General features: G+C 37.9%; 2 protein-coding genes across 3 annotated transcripts in view; one reads left to right on the top strand and one right to left on the bottom strand.

Moving 5' to 3' along the window:
- The first annotated feature begins 441 nt into the window (after positions 1-441).
- Positions 442-12,791, top strand: mrps22 (mitochondrial ribosomal protein S22). Its single transcript, XM_028464788.1, has 8 exons — positions 442-583; positions 2,495-2,643; positions 2,743-2,907; positions 3,140-3,283; positions 5,352-5,435; positions 5,513-5,658; positions 7,050-7,158; positions 12,454-12,791. Exons 1-8 carry the CDS (start codon positions 457-459, stop codon positions 12,544-12,546), a joined length of 1,017 nt encoding a protein of 338 aa, XP_028320589.1. The 5' UTR covers positions 442-456; the 3' UTR covers positions 12,547-12,791.
- A 1,311-nt stretch (positions 12,792-14,102) lies between these two features.
- Positions 14,103-23,866, bottom strand: part of LOC114474714 (coatomer subunit beta'-like) — a 28,878-nt gene continuing 19,114 nt past the window's right edge. For both annotated transcript variants that reach the window (XM_028465186.1, XM_028465187.1), the window contains 10 exons: positions 23,686-23,829; positions 23,470-23,600; positions 22,238-22,445; positions 21,960-22,070; positions 20,719-20,942; positions 18,274-18,366; positions 17,978-18,158; positions 17,775-17,846; positions 15,436-16,671; positions 14,103-15,304 (listed from right to left, as the gene is read on the bottom strand). In XM_028465186.1, coding sequence (XP_028320987.1) covers positions 15,215-15,304; positions 15,436-16,671; positions 17,775-17,846; positions 17,978-18,158; positions 18,274-18,366; positions 20,719-20,942; positions 21,960-22,070; positions 22,238-22,445; positions 23,470-23,600; positions 23,686-23,829 — 2,490 coding nt within the window. In that variant the 3' untranslated portion in view covers positions 14,103-15,214. The remainder of the gene's footprint in view (positions 15,305-15,435; positions 16,672-17,774; positions 17,847-17,977; positions 18,159-18,273; positions 18,367-20,718; positions 20,943-21,959; positions 22,071-22,237; positions 22,446-23,469; positions 23,601-23,685; positions 23,830-23,866) is intronic.

Here is a 23,866-nt window from a genome sequence, read left to right on the forward strand (position 1 = left end):
ACACTTGAAGTATAATGATGATTAGTGTGGCTTCAAATACACAAAAGTATGTTAAAATTTCAGTGTACTTAAACACATTTATTTTTCACCAGGTAAAAACATAAGAAAAATTTAGATTAAAAAGTAAACAAAAGAAATCTGATTCATTGAGATGTATCTGATATGACACGAGCGGATTGTGTTGTATTTAGTCATATAAACCTTACAGAAGTGGAATGAAATTGTTTTTGAAAATGTTATTACATTTTGTAGTTGGATATCATAATATAAAATAAATAGGTGAAATAGCACCAAAAACACTTAAAAAATACTTATCCATGGGAAACAGCTAAATATGAGAAGTAAAAGAAGAGATACAAACGCTTGTCTCTGATGACAGCGGGAATAAAATACTATATTTCCCATGATTCTTTGCGGGCTCTGACATCCGGTCATAGCAGTGGCGTCATAACAAAGATGGCGGCTCTCAGTGGTGCACGGTGTCTCTTTCGCAGCTTCAGTCGAGTAAAAAATGTGCACAAGTGTCATAAATTAGTGTTTCAGTGTGGCGTCAGGACGTTTTGTAACGACACACACATTAAAGGTAGGTTTATTTTGTTTTACTACAGTGATTATTAAGCACACTATTATTGTACTTTCTTATGCTGACCTTGTGATGCACGCATTAAGCTTTAATAAGCATTAACAATTATGATCAACTCACTAAGTCACTGTAATTGTCCCATATAAAGCGTTATTCGGTGTGTTTACTATTATTATGTTATACATACACAGGCTGTTATAATTCATTGCAACCCTGTAGCTGTTCACATTTGATAATATTTATGTTGCCTGCTGCAATGCATTTTACCATTAAATAATTCTTTTTTTTCTAAAAAAAAAAGTCATTGTGTCATTAGCGACACTGTTCATGTGAAAGGGTGGACATGGTTTGCAGCAAGGATTTGTTACAAAGTGGCATCCACATTGATGTTTGATCCTCTGAAATCTCCTACAACTTGAAAAGTACATTGACAGTACTATCTATCTATCTATCTATCTATCTATCTATCTATCTATCTATCTATCTATACCATCTTAACGATTAATAATCACTTCTGCTTAATTATGTCCTAAATGTTGCTCAGTCCTTTAAGCTGTTAAAGGAGACCAGAAATACACCAACAAAAGCCTGAGTCCATCTGGGTCTTTATTGAACATCATGTTCATTTTGTACTGTATATAATCTTAATTTATATGAAAACACTAATTATTTACTGTTGTATTTACTGCCTATAAACTCTACAATTCTGCTATTTAGGCAGAACTACATCATGACAATAAAGGGAGAATTATTACCCACCTTTCCTCTGCTTTGGTGATATTTTCTTTTGTCAGTAATTGTACATAATATAAAGATGTACAGTATGTTATAATTCACTGAGTGCATATGCCTACTAACTGTGTGGCTCTGCTGCCCCTGTTATAGTGCAAACCCTGCCCCGCGGTGAGAAAATACATATATTTTTATAAGCTTTCTATAAGCTGTTTAAAAAGAAAAGGAAGAAATATTGCTCTGTAGTGCGTCACTTAGACCAGTGGTTCCCAAACAGGGGTACGTGTACCCCTGGGGGTACAGGAGCACATTGCAGGGGGTACATGGAAAGATTTAACAATTAATTTAAATATAATAAGGAATTGTTCCTAGTTGCTTTTTAGGCTTTTTTTTTTTTTTTTTTCAACAAATTCACCACAAACTAACAGTAAAATTGCTCAATAAAATACTAAATTTTCTTGTAATTCATTGAAACAGGATTTTTTTCTACTGTAGAGGCAAGTTTTATCACACATCAGACATTAGGAGACAATAATTAGCTTTGTTTTAATAAGGAGACTATTTACTTAATATTGAAATAATCACATCAAAATAGAAGTTGAACTAAATTCCACTTTGAATTCCACTCATTGTTTAAAATCTGTAGATTAAGCCTTAAGGGACCAATGTCAGACACACGTTTAATTTGAAACTAAAATTGGACCTAATTTGGATTTAAGTTTAATTTGGAATTGCATTTACATTCAGAATTAAGTGTTTATTTATAAAGTCAGTTTAAAGAGGATTTAACTTTTATTTTGAAATAAAGAGCACTATAAGCTCTCATGTAAATGTGGTCATTTGGGGGTTTAGGAGAGCCCGCTGTTCCACAAATAAAAACGCATAAGAAATTAAGGAGAGGGTACTTATGATACAAAGGGGGGGGTACATATGATTTGACAAAAATGCAAAGGGGGTACACAGGATAAAAAAAGACTAGGAACCACTGACTTAGACTTTGGTAAAATGGTGAGACTTAAGGTAGTTTACCTTGAGGACTGAATGGTTGTATTTAATGAGCAGAATGACCAGGCTGTGTGAAAGCTTGTGGAGAGGGCAGCAGCCTCGTTTTTTGTTTATTTCCAGCATTTTATAACTTGTACTGGAACATGACAAGGCTTGAATTCTTGCTTCTTCCAGAAAACGCAAAGCCCCAGTTCACAGATCCAGCTGTGCAGGACATCCTGAGCAGGATCACAGGCCTGGAGCTGCACAAAGTGTTCCGACCCGTCAAACAGGAGCTGAAGCCTCCTACATATAAACTGTTGACAGATGAGCAGCTGGAGCAGGTACAGTTCAAGATGAGCTGTCGGACACACACCAGGATGTAAAGCATCCTTCCATCCTTCTGTCTGTCTGTGTGTGTGTGTGTGCGTGTGTGTTTGAAGGAGGTGGAGTTTGCCAAAGAGCAGGCCAGGAAGCTGCTGCATATGCCTCCCGTCCTACCAGAGAGGAAGCCCATCAACGACGTGCTGTGTAGAGATGAGATACTGGACGGAATGGATTCAGCCAAATACGTCTTTACAGACATCACCTACGACATCCCACACAGGGTACACCACACACACACACACACACACACACACACACACACACACACACACACACACACACACACACACACACACACACACACACACACACACACGGTGTTCTATCTGCTTGTGCATAATGGCTCTTTGTAAACATGCTAACTTAAAGAAATAATAATGAATTAAAAAGCACTTGGTACTCTGTGACCAAATACAGTATATTTTCTGCATGTGCTGATCTTTCTCTCGTCAGGAGAGGTTCATCGTTGTCCGTGAGCCTGAAGGGACTCTTAGGAAGGCAACATGGGAGGAGAGAGACCGCCTCATTCAGGTTTACTTCCCCAAGAACGGACGCAAAATCACACCACATCTAATCTTTAAGGAGGAGAACCTCAAGGTAGGACTCAGTGATTGTTGCTCCAATCATATTTTTATTGCTACACGTAGGAGAGGCAAAAGTTCTGACTACTTTTTAGGAGACATTAAAAAAATACGTACACATTTAAAATACTTTGTTTCAAGAAGTCAATTTAAGTTAGTTTGCTTTTAAGCTTAGTGACAGAGACGAAAAAATGGTTCTCACCAGCGCTGGTGAGCGTAGGAGCCCCCGACGTTGTAATTTAGCTACCTTACGGAGCGATGGAACCCCCTACGGTCAGTTTTTAGCAACATTAGTGGGATTTTCTGTTTTTTTTTTTTTTTTTTTAATTGTTGCCGTCGTAATAATTGTTGCACACTTGGACACAAAATGGACTCCCAGGTGTGCACGGGTAGTTTAAAAAAAAAAAAAAAATATTTATTTAGTTTTGTTTGTATAGAGACAGTAGGAGCAGAGAAAATAAATAACACAGTAATACAAAAGGGGGGCATACAAATGATCAGTCAGTTGAGTAAGCATTGTCTTTGTTTTTGAATAATGTCCATTTCCTTTGTGCACAGTCACCTGCTTTAATTCGTAGATTGTATAGAGCGCCTCCATAATGACCATCCAGGGCCCTGTTTTTGGAGCATCACTTTTTAACCAGTTTTTAGTAATGGTCTTTTTTCATAATAACTCCTCCTGGGATCAATCCCAGATCCAGAACCCGATGCACGGGTTGTTTTAACTCTCTTTTTTATTTGAATAACCCAGAAACACATTCATCAGCCACCCAGTCTATTTAAATACAGGCGATCTGCTCGGATGCCCCCGTTTTTATTTGTTCCAATATTACTGCAGGTTCCACTTAATACCTCATTTAAATTAGAAAAGCGCGTCTTGGAATTAGTCTTTTAATAAAATGTTATTTCTTGTCTGATTTTTAACTTTTTTGCATGTTTTCCACATTTAAATGTTTCATATCATGAAACTAATTTAAACATTAGTCAAAGATAACACAAATAAACACAAAATGCAGTTTTTAAATGAAGGGAATTATTAATGAGGAAGAGAAAAATCCAAAGTGTTTGCTCCCCAGATCTTGTTAAAACATAACTGTGGTTTATCACTCCTGCATTTTGTGTTTACTTGTGTTATCCTTGACTAATGTTTAAATTTGTCTGCATATTAAAAACTCCTGCCTTTCAAAAGCTTTTTGGTTCCTCTGTTCAATTGTTTAAAAAAATACATAGAAAATATTTGTGTGGAGAAAGTCTTCAATAAGGATCTAATGGTTGTAACCAGAGTTGGGGTCAATTACATTTTCCTATTACAATTACATCTTTTACAACTCAATCCTGATTACGATGACCGATATTTTTCCCCAATTACAATTAAAATGGCAATTATTTTTCCCCTGAAAGTCAATTACAATTGTTCTCAATTACTAAAGTTCAATTACAATTAATCACAATTAGTCAGCCTTTAATAAATAACCCAATAAAACGTAACCTTCCTTTTGTGTTAGCTTTCTGTTAGCATCTCTTATGATAACGTCTCAGTTTTGAATCAGCCGTAAAATACACTAATAAATAGTATCTATCATCCAGTTTGTTTCTCATCTCTTAATTACCTTGTTAAGCTTCCTTATCAATGAAAATATTGGTATTAATATTGTTAATGTGGGCATTTGAGCCTTTTTTGTGAGTATATCCCTATATTTATTTATTTTTTAAATGGTAAAATGATTCTCAACAGAACTGACAGGTAGTGGGAAAAGATTATATAGAACACATTTTAATAATTGTTAATTACATATGCATAAGCCATAGAACTGTAACATGATTTCACAGGTTTGCATTCGTTTACAATGTAAATTAATAACAATTACAAAGTCAATTATCTGAACTCAATTACAATTCAATTATGATTAAAACCGCAACAAATTGTTTTTAATTACAATTTTAGATACGACATGATTGTAATTAATGATCAATTACGCAATTACAATTATAATTGATCCCACCCCCTGGCGGCAACGTATGCAGTGAGTAGGACAATGTTCCTGGTTTTCCTTGTTTGACTTCCTGTTGTGCTTCCACATCAGATGGTGTTTTCACAGGAGCGTCACGAGGACGTGTTAGACCTGTGTCTGGTCCAGTTTGAGCCGGACTCTGGAGATTACATCAGGGTGAGCAGTCTGTAAAGTGTTATTGTATTTACTCTGCTGTGCTGAGGAACAATCAGATATGGAGCACATGTTTCCAGGTGCATGAATCCACGTACGAGGACTTGGAAAAGCGAGGCAAATATGAGCTGCTGCGCTCCACCAGGCACTTTGGAGGCATGGCCTGGTACTTGGTCAAAGCTCGCCGTGTGGACGGTCTGTTAGTAGACATGCTGAGGAAAGAGTTGTGAGTTTTTTTTTTTTTTTTTTTTTTTATTTATGGGTTTTAACATTTTACATGTCACACAGTAAGACAGGAAAATACTTAAAGACAAAGTGTACATAAACATACAGTACTAAGTCTAGAGTTTATCATAAACACTAGTAGACCTGGATAAACAAACTACACAAAACAACTAAATACACAACAATGAGAACAATAACATCCTACTAAAATATCCATAATTTAGCCGCATGTAATAGGGGTCAATACTCTACTGCAAGATTGGTTTCCACAGGCTGTAATATGTATGTAGGTTCCCTGACACTTGTTCAGATCTCAGTTTTTATTTAACACATTTTCTCAGCCAAGCTTCAAATGTGGGTGGGGCATCAGATTTTCACATTTTCAAAATACATGTCTTGGCAATAATTATACCATAAGCAAACACTGAACAGAAATATTTGTCCTTCTCTTCCAAAGTGCTCGAAATGCCCAACAAGGAAGATTCCGGGTCTCCATCAAGATGAATTTTAAATATAAAAAATACCATTTAAATATTGAACACCAAAGGTCTTTAATCTTCGGGCATTTCTTAGGCAACTGGTGGCCCGAGGGCCACATGTGGCCCTGGGTTTGTTTTTATACGGCCCCCAAAGTAAATTACAGAATAATACACAAAACAAGAGCAAGAATACATAAAAAAAATACAAATAATTACAACATTGCAGGAAAATGCAGTATAAGACAAGAGAAAAACACAGAAAATAGTCCAAAAACACACATACTACAAAAATGAACAAAAACGACAAATATTACTCCAAAAAACACAAACTGGCAGCACATATACACAATTGGACTCCAAAAAACCTATATTTTACAGGAAAAATACACTAAAGGATTGCATAAATGCACTAAGCGCCTCACAACGAGTGAGACAGAATAACAGGAAAACACACAAAATTACTATAAAAATGTCTTGTTCTTTATTGTATTAATGCTCAGATCGCTCATTATTCTAAATGCTGACATGAACGTTGATAATGTGGCCCTCTGAACAAACAAAGACGTTTTGCTGTGATATAGTTTCCTAAAGTGAACCATTGGAGATCTTAACCTTTCACATAAAGGTCCTTCCATAGTGTAACTAATGTAAAACTTTACATTGAATTCATTGTAATCTAGCAATAATAGAACAATAATGAACATCATTTAATCCTTGTTTCCAAATGATGTCATGAATTGTAATATTAAGGTCAACCTCCCACTTTTGCTTTATTTTATTGTCTGTTTGGGAAAGTATATTGAAGAAAGTGTAGTTGTTAAAAAGAACAAAGACATTTATTAATATAGAGAATAGATATTTTAACAAAAACTGTGTTAAGATGAGCAAACAAAACCTTGGTTTGTGTTTGCAGATTTCAGGATGCTGTCAGTCTGGTGACGTTGTTCCACATGGTCCATCCTAACAGTGACTCAGCACAACAGTGTGCCAGCCAACAGGCTGATGGAATAGATCTAATAAAGGTGAGGACATCTCAATCATCTCTCCTCTGTTCTAGTGTTGATTTTTGATCAGGTACCATTCAGGTGTTCATCAGTGTCAACAGGACAGGGTTGGGGTCAATTACATTTTTACATCACAATTACATCTTCAATTATCCATGTTCAATTACAACTCAATTATGATTACGTTGACCAACATTTTTCCCAATTATACAATTAAAATTAAAATTATTATTTTCCCCCTGTAAGTCAACTATATCTTCTTTCTCAATATCTAAAGTTCAATTACAATTAATTGCAATTACGGAACCTTTAAAAAATAAGCCCATAAAACGTGGCCTTCTTCTTGTTAGCTTTCTGTTAGCATCTTTTCTTAAATCAGCTGTGAAATACACTAAAAAACATTATCTATCATCCAATTTTTATTAATCTCTTGGTTACCTTGTTAGGTTTCCTAATCAATGAAAATATTAGTATTAATATTTTTGGTGTGGACGTCTGAGCCTTATTTCTGTCAGTATACCCTCAATTTAAGGTTTTTTTTTTAACTAGCGCAGTGCCCGTAGGAAGTATGTATTGCTATAGCAACATGGGAGGTTAAGCAGCTTTTTCATGGATGACCCAATGAGGTTGTGTTTGAAGGTGGGACGTGTCTTTTTGCTTGTTAAGCCAAGGATAAATAAAATGTATGTATGGTCGAATATTGTAAGAAGTATGAATTTGTTATCCATCATGATTATGCTGTTGCATTGGTGTTAAACACAAACCCTTAGTATGTTTTAACTAATATGTTAAGTTTTGAATAAATTGTTTTAAGACAGAAATTGGTAAGGTAGATAGAGAATGACAGCTGTTGTAGCACAGTGATGATTTCATTAGAAGGAGAAATAGTTCAGTAATGGTGAGGGTTAGTGTTAGTGAGGGTCATTTAAATCATAAACACTAAATGATTAAATACAGTATATATATATATATATATATATATATACATACAGTGCCTTGCGAAAGTATTCGGCCCTCTTGAACTTTTCGACTTTTTGCGACATTTCAGCCTTCAAACATAAAGATATAAGTCTCCGTATAAATGCACCTGCTCTGTGATAGTCTCAGAGGTCAGTTTAAAGCGCAGAGAGCATCAAGAAGACCAAGAAACACACCAGGCAGGTCCGAGATACTGTTGTGAAGAAGTTTAAAGCTGGATTTGGATACAAAAAGATTTCTCAAGCTTTAAACATCCCAAGGAGCACTGTGCAAGCAATAATATTGAAATGGAAGGAGTATCAGACCACTGCAAATCTACAAAGACCCGGCCGTCCCTCTAAACTTTCAGCTCATACAAGGAGAAACTGATCCAGAGATGCTGCCAAGAGGCCCATGATCACTCTGGATGAACTGCAGAAATGTACAGCTGAGATGGGAGACTCTGTCCACAGGACAACAATCATACTGCACAACTCTGGCCTTTATGGAAGAGTGGCAAGAAGAAAGCCATTTCTTAAAGATATCCATAAAAAGTGTCGTTTAAAGTTTGCCACAAGCCACCTGGGAGACACACCAAACATGTGGAGGAAGGTGCTCTGGTCGGACGAAACCAAAATCGAACTTTTTGGCAACAATGCAAAACGTTATGTTTGGCATAAACGCAACACAGCTCATCACCCTGAACACACCATCCCCACTGTCAAACATGGTGGTGGCAGCATCATGGTTTGGGCCTGCTTTTCTTCAGCAGGGACAGGGAAGATGGTTAAAATTGATGGGAAGATGGATGGAGCCAAATACAGGACCATTCTGGAAGAAAACCTGATGGAGTCTGCAAAAGACCTGAGACTGGGACGGAGATTTGTCTTCCAACAAGACAATGATCCAAAACATAAAGCAAAATCTACAATGGAGTGGTTCACAAATAAACATATCCAGGTGTTAGAATGGACAAGTCAAAGTCCAGACCTGAATCCAATTGAGAATCTGTGGAAACAACTGAAAACTGCTGTTCACAAACGCTGTCCATCCAACGTCACTGAGCTCGAGCTGTTTTGCAAGGAGGAATGGGCAAATATTCCAGTCTCTCAATGTGCAAAACTGATAGAGACATACCCCAAGGGACTTACAGCAGTTATCGCAGCAAAAGGTGGCGCTACAAAGTATTAACTTAAGGGGGCTGAATAATTTTGCACGCCCAATTTTTCAGTTTTTTATTTGTTAAAAACATCCAATAAATTTCGTTTCACTTCATGATTGTGTCGCACTTGTTGTTGATTCTTCACAAAAAATTACTGTTTTATATCTTTATGTTTGAAGGCTGAAATGTGGCAAAAGGTCGAAAAGTTCAAGGGGGCCGAATACTTTCGCAAGGCACTATATATATATATATATATATATATATATATATATGCATGTAACAAAATGCTAGTAACATGCAAGAACATACAGGTTGGCACACGTGTACTTGCCCCCCCCCCCCCCCCCCCCCCCCACACACACACACCCATACACCCACAGACCCATACACCCACAGCTTTACGTTCAGTAGTACCTAATTGTGTGAAGTGTCGGTCACGAACGAACCGGATTTGAGAGCCGGCTCTTGATTGGGAGCTGCTTTGCTTGCATTTTTTTCTTTTCAAGCCGCATTTGATTGGTTAGTATGTGTTTTTTGTTTCTGTCTGCGCTGAGCAGAGGCATCACATTAGTTCAAAAAGCCACACGCGTGAAAACAAGCGCTGTTGAAACTCTCAGGTCAGTCTGATCCTGATCCGCAGAGATATTTGAGGAACACACAGACAGACAGACATTCCTTGCTTTTATAGGTAGACTAATGCAGTGCCCGTCGGAAGTATGTATTCATGTGGGAGCATAAAGGGTATATTTGTGGGTGCAAAATGTGGGTGCAATTTTCCTGGTTTAATTCTATGGGACATGTGCATGACTTCATCATCACTTTTATATTTTTTTGTATGGTGTATTTTTCTGTAAAGTATGTTTTTTGGAGTCATGTGTATTTGTGTATCTTTCTGTTGTCTTTTTGTGCATAAATGTTTGCTGTTTTTTTGTAATGTATGTTTTTTTGGAGTTGTGTATTTTTGTATAATTATTGTTTTTGTTGCTATTGTAGTGTGATTCAGGAGTAATTTTGTGTATTTTTTGTATAAATATTTAGTTTTGTGTATTTTGAGCCATTTTCATATTTTTGTTGTATTTGTCTGTAAATGTATGTTTTTTTGAAGTCCAGTACAGTGCCCGTCGGAAGTATGTATTCGTATAGTGGGAGCTTAAGAAGAGTTGTCAATTATGGGCATAATAATAACAACATACTCTGTAGCATTATAAAGGGGTATATTTGCAGGTGCAAAATAAAATAGCGTGTGCAATTTCCCTGGTTTAATTCTATGAGACATGCGCATGATAAATGTGTTTTTTTTTTTTTTTTTTAACTCTTTTTTTATATTTTTTTTGTTTGGTGTATTTTACAGTGCCCGTCGGAAGTGTACATTCATATGGGATTATAAGTATTTAGTTTAGTGTATTTTGAGTCATTTTCATGTTTTTGTTGTCGTTTGGTGTACTTTTCTGTAATATATGTTTTTTGGAGTCATTTTGTGTTTTTTTGGAGCCTTTTTGTACATTTTTCTGCATTTCTGTTGTCGTTTTGTGTACTTCCTGTATAAATATTGTTTAGTTTTTTGTTTTACGTCATTTGTAAATTTTTTGTATAATTATTTTTTGTTGCCTTAAGAAGTGTGATTCTGGAGTCATTTTGTATCTTTTTTTAGTGTAGTTTTTTGCATTTCTGTTGTCTTTTGTGTAATTTTTGTATAAATATTTAGTTTTGTGTATTTTGAGTCATTTTCATATTTTTTGTTGTCGTTTAGTGTGTGTGCCTGTCTAAATTTCACTAAACTTATCTATTTTCAGTAGTTAGGTGTAGTGGCAGGTGTGTCGTGAGTGAAGCTACAGTAATCATCAGGCGAGCTTCACTACGTAGCACCGTTTACTGATCTGACTCAACACTACAGTCCCTACCACCCAATGGACGGGTGTCGTGACACAGACTGTAACCGGACTAATGGGTGGTCCGTTATATATACACACACACACACACAGTGATCAATAGTGAAGCGCACCTGATCGGTGTTTTTGTGTGAGACTCTCCACCTTGGACACAAATCTCCGTTAGTTCTCTCTCACACACGCACGCTGCTGAGAAATGTGCAGCTTTCAACACAGCAGCCATTGCCGTCAATAACTTCCGGGTGAGGTCTGTCCGGTCTAAATAGCGAACGGTCAAACTAACATGAAAATAAACGTTTCGAAATGTCATCACAAAATAAATAACAGTAAAAAAGTATTTTTCCTCAAAAGAGAAAAGAGAAGTCCACGGGAGCTCGTGCACGCACCGGAAGTGAGCTGTGCAGTGAAATAGATATAGATGGTGCACTAGCGCCCCCTCATACCCTGAGGTCAAAAGTTGAATAGGTTTCATTTCAGGGCCGTCCAGAAGTGAAATAAAATTAAAATAAACATTTGGAAATGACCAAATTACTCCAAAATACCAGATACACACACTTGGGGTATTTGGAACCCGTTGACTAAGTTTCAGGTTGAACTCGCACCGCGTCTGGGAGATACAGTATTTGCTCCACACGCACACACACGCACCTACACATCCACACAAACATTCCTTGCTTTTATAGGTAGATGGTCAAATGTCCCTGAAGAGAACTAACTGGTGAACTTGATCTGAAAAACATTTAAATAATTGTTGACTATGTATGTTTACGCTTTAGAATCCTAACATGGTTCCACAGGTTTGTTTAATTAAATAGTAAATGACAATGAGTGTTTATAGAATTTCCATACAATCACATTTACAAAGTCAATGATCAAACTAAATTTCAATTCAATTACAACAGCAACAGAAGTGTTCAATTACGATTACAATTATAATTGTAAATAATGACCAATTATGCAATTACAATTACAATTGACCCCAACCCTGGTTGTGATCCACTTCCTCTAAGGTTTACTGAAAGCTGGAGTTAAGCTTGTGAACAGCGTGTGAACTGAGGGGGTGGAGCTCTGGATCAATCAACTCTTATTAGTGCTCTCATGTTGACCTTAAAGTGAAAGAACATTAGGAGTGACAGCCATTTAAAGGGAAGGGTCACCCACAGAGGACACCAGTGTGTGTGTGAGGCCTTTGGTTTAGTCACGGTCCATAGCAGACCTCCTTCACTCCTTCTATTCCTCAGATTTTTCCTCCTGTGTTTGTACATGTGAGTGAAGTAATTGCGTTGCTGATTTCTGTCCCTGCAGATCTACGCCCAGAAGGAGTCTCAGAGGTCAGGATACATCGAGCTGGCTCTGCAGGCCTTCCAGCAGATGGAATCTGAAGGCTCTGCAGCCTGATCGGTTCTCAGGATACAGAAAAGCTATGAATCATGTCATTGGGGAGAAGTGGACTGGACTCTGCATCACATATGAACAACATGGACGTTTGAGTTCTGACCTTCTCTGGTCCTAGACTGATGAGTGCTCCTGTCGAAGGAAAACTTCATTTACAGTAGAAAACATCTGGCATGTATCTGAACCACTCTGTCACTATGTTACCCATTATAATGTACATAAAATAAAAAGAACATTTGTAATTGAAAGCTTCATCATTGATGCCTGCTTGTAAAGGGTTTATCAGGATGTTTGTAGATTCTGCTTTTGAATTTCTCTCTAAAAGTTACTTGAAATTCACCCACGTTGTGGCAACCATTTAGCAAAAAGAATGTGTTATATTTAGGAAAAATATACACTCAAGGCTGTGCTGAATTATCAGCACTGGTGTGATTGTGTCGTAGGCAGTAGGCTGTAGAGTGCTGATATTTCAGCACGACCTCCAGTGTCATTGCTTTTATACAACAGTTCCACAACTTCATTTTATTAGTTAATAGTAAAAAGTGACAAGAGATTATGATTAGTTTATTTAATCATTTAGCTCCATCAACAAAAATAGTTCCAGAAGTGGAGAGCACACAGTGTGCTGCCATGGTAACCTGATCCTTTCAACGCATGCGTGAAACGCGTCTACAACCGGTTACCCTATTTTACGACAGTTTGTGTTCCATTTAAAAGGTTGAAATCCTGCTATTTAAAAATAATTAGAAATGTATGTTTTGAGTGAATTCCAATTTATTTTGGTTTTTATTTTATTACTCTGCTTGGTTTTTGGTTGTCAATAGTGTGTATTGTTAGATCAGTTTTTGTTTATATTGTCTTGCTGTGGTTTTTTGTTTTGTTTTAAATCAACAATTAAAAACAGTCACATATTTACATGTGTACTTTTAAAGTATTTACCAAACGTCGTATGGTTGGTTTACATTTAAATATCACGTCCCAGGGGCTGTGAGTGAAGGAGTGACGTAGGGTTGGGCACTGACCGTTATGTTCATTAACAGTATTTAGATCAGCTGTATTAACACCAACTATTAATGAAATTTTGATTTATCTTTGTCAACTACCGAGTTTGAAAAATTCTAGTTTTGCACGTAAAACAAAATATACATATGAAATGTAAAAATAAGCTAATTTTGGATTCAAAGTTGTTTCATACTGGTCCAAAAAAAAAAAAAAAATATATATATATATATATATATAAACATAAAAAAATTAGTGCACGGTGGCTTAATGGTTAGCACGTCCGCCTCACAGCAAGAAGGTTCTGGAGTTTGCATGTTCTCCCCGTGCTGCCGTGGGCTTCCTCCCATAATACAAAAACATGACTGTAAGGTTGATAGGAGTGAGTGGTTGTCTGTGTACCCCCACTCAGCGCCCAATGAGAGCCGGAGATTGGCACCGGCAGACCCCTGCGACCCTGATAAACGGGAATGAGTGGGTCTGAAATCGGATGGATGGATATATAAAAAAATCATGTACCATGTAATATCATAATGCACACATGACAAACTATTCAAATGTAAGATTCAGAGGCAGCAGGTGTAACTTTATTTTAAATGGAGTTTAAAAATGAAGAACTTTAATGAGCACAGAAGGCATTTAGAACAGCCATGTAGGTTCAACCATCCAGTTTGATCCATTTGAGGTATAGGCTGAGAAATAATAGTAAACTTCTTCCAAGGATTAACCAGCATTCCCACTACAACCATTGTAAAATAAGGCACTGGTTGATTTACTCCACATACAGAAGTATAAATGTTATAACAGACACAGAAAGTGCACACAAGCTTCTTTTCTCTCCACAGTCCATTGGGAATGTGACACTTTTTAATGTAACTATAACAGTAGAATGACAAATGATAAACATTGCAGTTATATTTAGATTTATTCAGACTCATAGCATCCAAATGGTGGACGTACTCACCTTAATGAATAATCACCACATTTGATTGATTTTAACACAAAGCAGAGATTGAAGTTCATTTAAACATGAACACAGGTATTTACCTAAAATGTATCCTTGCATCATTTATTCAGTTTAGAGATTAGTTCAACTATTTAATCTCCATTTACTGAGCCTAATGTTGAGTCACGTAAAAAGCTTGTTTAGTGGTAGTTATGAATGTTGTAGTGCATGAACAGAATGTGTGTGTGTTACACTGTACAGTACACGTCCTACACTGGTGTGCACCCTCACATAAATACAACCAGTGCTGTATGTGTAAACTCAAGACGTGAAGACATTTGGAACAGCATGAGAGAGAAATAGAAATATAACAGAGAGATTAGACTAAGACAATCATGTCATTAGGAGTTCCCCAGCTGCATAATAAATCACACCCTCACAATTTTAAAATTATTTTTCTTTTCCGTTTTAAAACGTATGTTGGAATTATTTTCAAATGTATTGTTGCAACAACAGATGTAATACATTACATAAAAGTGTGCTAAAAAGGTTGGATGTATTATTAAAATATATATATAATTATTATGAACCCATAACCTTGAAGAAACATATTTGTAAAAGAAGAGCTTTATACTGATATCTGTGCTTGTCTTTCTTTGGAATGTCTTACATCTCCCTCTGTTTTAACTCCTGACTGAAACAATACTGCACACAAACACGTGCTTCTTAGTACTCTAGGATGTCGTCATCGAGGTTGATGTCTGTGGTGTCAATGTCCTCCAAGTCAAAATTGTCCAGATCGAGATCATCCAGGTCCTGAAGATAGGGACCGTTGTCAGAAATCTTTGTATTTACATGTGATCAGTGTAAATTAATCTATTGCAAAACAGTACAATGTTACAGTATTTCATCTTTGTCACAGAAATAATAGCATGTACTGTATGTACCTCATCATCGAGCTCTGCCTCCAGGTCTTCTGCTCGCTCCTCAGTTTCCTCAGGAGGTTCTTTCTCCTCCTCCTTCACATCTTCTTTAACTCCTACGTTTGCTGGAGCTCCTGCTGAGGACGATTCCTGTGCTTCATCCTCAGGTTCTACTAGAAGCATGTGTGTGTTTTCTTCCTCTGGTGCTGCTGGTTCTACTGGTTCTGGTTCTAACACTAGCTCTGTCTCAGCTGGAGGATCGAGGACCAGCTGTGGAAAACTCTGCACAGGAACCGGAGCATCCATCGCTGTTTCGAAAGAGATCAGCTCCTCTACCACTACAGATGATGATGATGAGCTAAGTTGTTCAATAGCTTCAGGGTCCGTCTTTGGCACAGCTTCTGAGTAGACGTGTGTCTCCACTTCCTTGACCTCACTCACAGACTCTGAAGCTTCAAACATCAGAGGTGAGCCAACAGCATGTGGAGCTTCTTCTATGGATGTTGATTCTTCTGTCTCAGAACTACAAGGAACAGAACGAGCTTCTGAAGATGTTTCTAGAACATCCAGTGAAAGAGAAGCTTCTTCAAAGGTTTGTGTTTCAGGAAGAGAATATGATTCTGAAGCTTCTTCAGTCACTGCAATGCTCTCTGTTTCAGGAGTGGAGAACAGAGAAAGAGCTACTGAAGATGTTTCTAGAACATCCAATGAAGGAGAAGCTTCTTCAAAGGTTTGTGTTTCAGGAAGAGAAGATGATTCTGAAGCTTCTTCAGTCACTGCAATGCTCTCTGTTTCAGGAGTGGAGAGCAGAGAAAGAGCTACTGAAGATGTTTCTAGAACATCCAGTGAAGGAGAAGCTTCTTCAAAGGTTTGTGTTTCAGGAAGAGAAGATGATTCTGAAGCTTCTTCTGTCACAGCAATGCGTTCTGTTTCAGGAGTGGAGAGTAAAGAAAAAGCTACTGAAGATGTTTGTGGAACATCTATTTCTGCACGTAGCTCAATATCAGCTTCTTTAGAGGTGATCTCCAGAGCTGTTTCCTGCACAACCTTCTCTTCCACAGGAACTAATATCTCTGGCTCTTCTCTGGCCTCAGTAGACACTGGATGCTCCTCTGCCATAGTGGCATCAGGAGTGGCAGGTGGTGTCAGCACAGGTTTATCTTCAGGTGGAAGGAGCTCCATCACAATTTCTGACTCTGCATGTGTAACCTCAGGTTCTTCTGGCTCCACAAGGTCTTCACTCACATTCATTACCTCTTCCTGTTCCAAGAAAACAGAATAATTACACTTTAATTTAATTTTGATCTGAAGTTTGAAACGGATTATTCTAATCTTAGAATGAGCTTCATGCTTTTTACTGATACAACATGACATGTCATAGAACGAATACATCACTGGTTAAAACATTGGTTCATATTCCTATTGAGGTTCCAAAGAACACATATTGGTCAAGCTTACATGATGTTTATTCATTCAGAATTAAAGTGTTCTGCTTTGTGTTTACATTTCTGAATTGAGGTTTACATGGAAACACGTTTAATTGCCTGTATTCAATTCCGCTTTAGGTCTGGGGGTTTCGAAGGGTTCTGATTGGACAGGGGGAGAACGTCACATATTCAACTCTAATGAAAGAAACACTACAACATTGTTACTGTCGAGTTGCAGCTTCAAAACTACATACTGTTTCACTTTGGTCCGCTGATAAGTAGAAGGAGATAGAAGACTGTACTTTGGCCAATCAAAGCCAGCGGTGAATGCAAAGGCTGCTCTCCCTCCACTATACAGGATGATGATAATGACCCGCGTTGCATTAGTGAAGCTCTGTGTCCTGGTGCAGTGCTTCATGTCCCCGTGTGTGTGTATTATGTCCGTGAATGTCTGCATGTTTCTGCTTCTGTCCATCCACAATTTTCATTATATCCATGTCTTCTAAGGCTTTTATTAAATAAATAGTCTCGGCTGAAGTCCAACGCTTGCTTCAGACGGCCATCTTGGGTTACGTGCTCGCCAGCGCATCATCAACAGGACTAACATGCGCAAAATGACCGGAATTAATTTAAAACAGAATGAAGATTGGGGAATTATTCAATTCGAAGTTAAAATCAGAATAACCCAGCCACATACTTTGGATTTAAGTACAATTAGGAATGGCCATTTTTATTCAGAATAAACATTTTTAATCTTTTCATAAAGAACATTTCATTTTTTATTCTGAATTAAAAGCGAATTAAAGCCCTCATGTAAACAGAGCCACGGTTTATTATGCAACAATTGAGGGCCTACAGGTATCATGTTGTCAATGTATATTAAATGTAATTTATACAAGAATAAAAGCTATATATGCACCAGGTCTTTAGCCTCACCTCTTGTACAAGATCTGCTTCTTTGGGTGTGAAACTTGCAGCTTCCTCCAAAACATCACGATCCTCATTCGGCTAAAGAAGAGAGCAGTAAGCAGAAAAAACTATCACAGAGAATAATCACATTTACTTTACAAACACACAATTTAGCAGTTTGAGCAGCCGTAGACTTTCTTTTATACATATGACCAGTTCATCCTACTCACTGTGATGAGTGCGTACTCAGAAGCCGCTCTGACCCCGGTGCGAGCCTGCTGCAGGTACTGCTCAGCCAGCAGAGCCTGCTGGAGGCCTGGGAAAAGGTTGCTGTACTCAGTCGGGTCAGCCAGAGCATCTGCTGCTTTCTGGTTGACCTTGGACAGACTCTCTTTCCACAGTTTGATCACCCTGGAGGAACACAGGCACACAAACAATACATCAAGCACATGTTTCATTAGTCTCTCGACCTAATTTATAGTTCCATTTGTAGGACACTGTGTTATCTGCTTGGAGAAGACTTTACCTGGAGACGTGGCTGGGCATGTATGTTCTTGCCAGGAACGCAGCCTCTGGAAGTCGATCTGTTTTGATCAAAAGGTCCAGACATTTGTCCACCCTGAGGAAGTACACACAAAAATTACAATATAACTTTGCTAATAAACATAATAAAAAATCCTGGGACTATGAGATTAAAGCCATAATATTTTGAGGAAAAAGTTGCAATTTTATGAGAATAAAATCGTATGTTAATAAATTCGGAATTTTATGAGATTTAAGTCATAATATTTTGAGATTAAAGTCATAAAATTTCAAGAATAAAGCTGTCATTTTATGAGAATAAAACTGAAATACAAAGAGGATCTTGTGTATGGGGGCGACCGTGGCTCAGGTGGTAGTGGGTCGTCTTCTGATCGAGAGGTTGGGGATTCGATCCCAGTACCTGACTATGTGTTGAAGTGTCCTTGGGCAAGACAATGAACCCTAAGTTGCTCCCAGTGGTCGACTAGCGCCTTGCATGGCATTCCTGTCCCACTGGTGTGTGAATGTGAGAGTGATTGGGTGAATGAGCTGATATGTAAAGTGCTTTGAGACTGCTTCAGTGTGGTGATAAAGCGCTATATATAGTCCATTCTTTGGTTATTCTGATTTAAAACCAAACCAAAAAAACAAATACATGGTGTGGTTTATTTAAAACAGAAAACTCAAAAATCAGATAAGCGGAATTTTTCTGTTTTAAATTTAAATCTGTTTGTGTGAAACTATGGACGAGAGCTTCATGTTTTCATCTCACAACACAGAGTGGACCCACCGACGGGAGCGGACTTTTACACAAGTCATATTACTGTTGAACTGGTGAATAGAAATGTTATTAAAACATCAATAAATCAAAACAAAATAATGGATGTTACGTAAAACATGCACATGTTATGAGATTAAAGGCACTAGAGGAGGTGTAATGAATCTACTGGTGTATTTTTGCTGCCCTCAAAAAAACTAATTGTTTTTGCAAGTGTGTCACATCGTAGAATTTCTATTCCTCACACCAGCCTCACAGTTGATAGTCAATCACCAGTTTATTTGGTTACTATTTGGACCGTAACACGGTTCTGTAAAGTTGGCAAGATATTCACAGATTAAGACTTGCACCATCAATAACTCTTTAACGGAACATCATTGACACACAAATGTGTGAGCTGGACAACATGATACAAGACCATTTTTATCAAACGCGGGCATGGTAAAATTCCCCTGTCTGTGGGTCCCCTCGTGCATAGTTTTTCCGTGAATATCGAAATATCAAACAATTTAATTAACAGAAAAAACGCTGCTTGTCTGGTTTTTGATTTTTCTGTATTTGTGTTTTGGTTTTAAGTCAGTAAAACAAATAAAACACGCTATTTGTTATTTTGATTTGGTTTTAAAATTGAATGACCAAAGAACGAAGGGTACACGAATCCGTGTATCATTCGTTCATTCGTTTTTCATTATGTAACAAAAACATGAAAAACAAAAAAAACACTCATTATTTGATATTTGTTTACAAAATCAAAATGAAAAAAACAAAAACGCCTTGTTTTTCAAATCCAAGCTCTTTTACTTCGGTACAGAAAACGAAAAACGGAAAACAAACATCTTTATTAATTTTCTCCATTACCGATTTGCCAAAGTACGTGACCCGGAAGTGTACACTCATCCGACGCTAACGGCTATGCTAACGGCAGTTCGGCATGACAAGATCGCTGCTTCCAGCTGTGCATCCAAAACGTGTCCTTTTTGCTTGAGCTGGTGTTGGGCACAGAACCTCCTCACGGACATTTAAGAGGATTTAGAGACTCCTAAGTGTTGCAGAGCTAAAGATATCACAGAATGTGTAACGCTTCACTTCCGGGTCACGTACTTTGGCAAATCGGTAATGGAGAAAACAAATAAAGGTGTTCGTTTTCAGTTTTCCATTTTCTGTACCGAAGCAAAAGAGCTTGAATTTGGAAACAAGGCATTTTCCGTTTTTTTATTTTGGTTTTGGAAACAAATATCAAATAATGAGTGTTTTTTTGTTTTTCAAGTTTTTGTTACATAATGAAAAACGAATGAACAAATGATACACGGATTTACACGGATTGTTGCGTTCCCTTGTGCGTTATGAAGAATGTGGAACATTTAGTGAGATTATACTTCACACATGGTGAAATACTGAACCTTTTGGACCATTATCACCACCACACCGGTGGTGATAATCAGTTTAAGGACTTTAACGTCACTTTGCAGACATTTGTGTTTGTTTTAGAGAAAGAACCAGACTTATTTGGAGCAAATGGCTTCTTTCGTGGCTATATTCTCATAAAATTACAACTTTAATCTCAAAATATTATGACTATAATCTGATAGTGCTCAGATTTCTTTTTTTTTTTTTTAAAGTGGCCCTAATACGCCATCATAACTCCTAGTTTCCTCCTCTTCATGAACTCACCTCCCCTGTATAAAGTATGTGAGGAAGGCCACGTTAGTCTTCCCATCCCTCTCTGCCCCCTCAGACAGCTTCCCCACCATGCCCATGTTGCCTGAGGTGGTGGCCAACAGCAGTAATCCCCCATAATCCTGTGCTTGGTGCAGACACTCCTGAGCCAAATTGAACTGGCATTTTGCGGTGGCAAGCTCTGCCAGTTGCTTCCATTTGTGCTCCGACTGAAGCCCCTGTATGTCAGGGTGCCATGGAGACAGGGCACAGGATTAGCACCGACAGCAAGAACCCCGAGAACAATGCGATGTCAAGCAGTTCGTTAAGTGTGACATGAAAGCTGAGTTCTTAGTTATGGACAGCCAAGCAGCATGTTAAATGGACTAATGCACCTGATTCTAAAAAGTAAATATGCTGATAAAGAACAGTTTGGTTCAGCAAACTGACAAATGTATAAAACACAGATCAACATTCTTTCCTCAATAATAAAAATCCAAATGCTCCCATTTTTAGTTACTAAGTTTATTCTAAGGGGAGTTAACACATTCTCTACACTGTATATGCCTACCATTACAATCATGCAAATTAGCAACAAGTGTAAGCAACACATTTGCTAACCGGCATTGTATATGCAATTTCCACATTTTTGTAAAATGATAGATTGTGTGTTCAATAATTTGGAGAAAAAAATCTAAACAATAATATTGAACAGAAACGTGAACATTTTAGGTAAGGGTCAATATTAGCATTGCTAAACATATTAGTATTATCAAAATAGGTTGTGAAGTAACAACAACAGCTTTCTATAATGGAGTGTTTATGTTGCCATCACCTTTTTCTCATTAGTAAAATGTTCTTAAAACCAAATGGTCATCTGTATTTCAATCCATTTTTGTATTTCACTAGAAATGAAATTTTATATGTTTTCCACTTAGAAAGTTTGACATTTCTAAGTGAATAAGATGGAAATATATTTTAAGTCCATTTCATGGCATGACCGAAGTAATGAGATGCAACAGTAAGCTAACGTTTAAACTGAAGGCTTGAAGGAAAATCAACTATTGTGACCTATGTCGACCTATGTGTTAGCCTGAAGCGTTTGATTAAAAAAACAGATTTTTGTGTCGGTACTTTCACTAATTTAAAACAGTTTAATTACTATTCCTTCTCAATATGTTATGAAAATTGCCCGGGTCAGAAACATGTGGGTGCTTCGATAACCCCTATGAGCAGCCAGCAGTAAAGACTCTGACCTCTGCCTCCAGTGCCAGCTCGTATGCAGTCTGGAGCTCTCCCAGCTGTAGAGCCAGTTCAAACCTGTGCTCCAGGTCAGTGGACACAGCCAGAGCCTGTTGTTTAAAGCCCTGCACAAACACACAATATCAAACCTTTACCATCCAGTCCTATTTCTGCTTTAGCTTTACAAACATAGGAACAATTGTAAAGAAGCTGTTGTTCCTTCTGAGTGCTTGATGTTCAGAATCATTATCATTTCTTTATATTCTAATTATGGATAGACAAAGATGTCTACCTGCTTCTCCAAGAAGTGAGCAACCCTGGTCCTCTGTTCCTTGGGGATAGTGGGTAAAACCTTGTCAGCAGTGCTGAAATCCTTCCTCATGACGGCAGTTTGATACTCCAGCATGGAGAGCAGCAGGGAGTAGCTGACCACATTCAGCTCTTTGTCTCCAAGATAGAGTCGATCATCTTTTGGGATGTAACCCAGCAGGTACATGGTCCTAAAGCAGGAAAAGAGATAATAGATAATAATTCAACAAAAAGTGCACATTTTGCTCTACTATTACTATGCATCACTTTATGTAACTTCTTAAAAGGCACAACAAAAACAGGCCTTTTCACCAGTAGGGTTGGGATTTAGAACCAGATTCAACATAAGGAACAGAAATGGTTTCCTCACATTTAGAACGTGACACAGCATCACTCTCAATGAGTGACTTAAAGTGACACTTTCAATAGTACAATATCCATATTCTTGTCTGCCAGACAGACACTAATATGAACTGTTCAACAGGTATTAGGCTAATACAGTAGTAAGGAGCAGAAAGCGTTAACATTTATAACATGAATAATACTAATAATAATAACCTTTCACTATTAGGTCTTTCACAACGGCTTGTGCGAAGAAAGATGTAAAACTATTATTTAACAGTCAGCTGCTGTAAACAGACCCTCACTGAGTCATATTCTTGTACTTTTCCCATCAAATCCGAACCAAAATGGTTAGAACCAATTATGAGGCAGTGTTGTGGTTTAGGGCGGGATATCCGGGTGTGACAAAGGCAGAAGCGCCGAGGCAGAAGCGTCAAAGCAAAACTGGTCCATGCGCAGTTGCGGGGAGAGGAACTAGCTGGGCTACTGCTATTAGCATAGCTCCAAATAAAAACAGAAAGATGTTGATGCAGGAGGATGATTAACGTGCTCTTAATTTGCATACTCGTGTTGCAAAAATAATGACATAATGACCGCAGCATTACGATTTTCACCAGCGGAGCCTTGTTGTTGTTGTAGCAGCATCTCTGCGGCGCATGCCGATGACAACATCATCATTTGTTACTGTGTGATTGGCTAAAACAAATCATGGTGGACAAGGGCTTCGCCCAATCAGCTTCAAGCATTCTGTTCATGTCCCTCCCTGGTTCCGAAAGGGTTTGGCAGGCAGACCCAAATCTATGTGGAGAACTCGAGTTAGAGGGAGTGCTACGCATCAGTTTGGCTCTTGCATACCTTTAAGGTTAAGCATACCTGTCCATGTGGGCTATAGTGATGATCTCGCCTCCAACATAGTAGTTGAGTCTGTTTACAGAGCTGGTGTAGATGAAGCAGTCTCCCACCCAAGCTCCAGTCTTCACCACCTCCTGCACCTCCCCAAGCACCTGGAGATAATTAAAGGAAGTAAAGCCTGCAAAACATAAGATTGTTCTAAGACACTGAAACATTTTAGATTTTGTAATGTTTGACCTCGAGAGCATCTTCTATCCCGTCTTCTGTGGTGTCCTCCTTGGATTCCTGTGCTGCTGCCACTCTCTCTGGAAAGTAGCGCAGCACAAAATAGGATTCACTGGTTGCGATGCACACCAACTCTCCAGAATCAGACCAGAAGATCTAGAGACATGAGAAAATGATCATTTCAAAGGTCACA

Source organism: Gouania willdenowi, chromosome 13 (assembly GCF_900634775.1).
Source record: "Gouania willdenowi chromosome 13, fGouWil2.1, whole genome shotgun sequence".
NCBI lineage: Eukaryota > Metazoa > Chordata > Actinopteri > Blenniiformes > Gobiesocidae > Gouania > Gouania willdenowi.

Bases quoted from the DNA above. Each gene is read 5' to 3' on its own strand.
- mrps22 (XM_028464788.1), top strand. From the start codon at position 457: ATGGCGGCTCTCAGTGGTGCACGGTGTCTCTTTCGCAGCTTCAGTCGA. The intron at 2,644-2,742 runs GTACAGTTCAAG...GTGTGTTTGAAG, and splicing joins CAGATGAGCAGCTGGAGCAG to GAGGTGGAGTTTGCCAAAGA. The intron at 3,284-5,351 runs GTAGGACTCAGT...CTTCCACATCAG, and splicing joins TTAAGGAGGAGAACCTCAAG to ATGGTGTTTTCACAGGAGCG.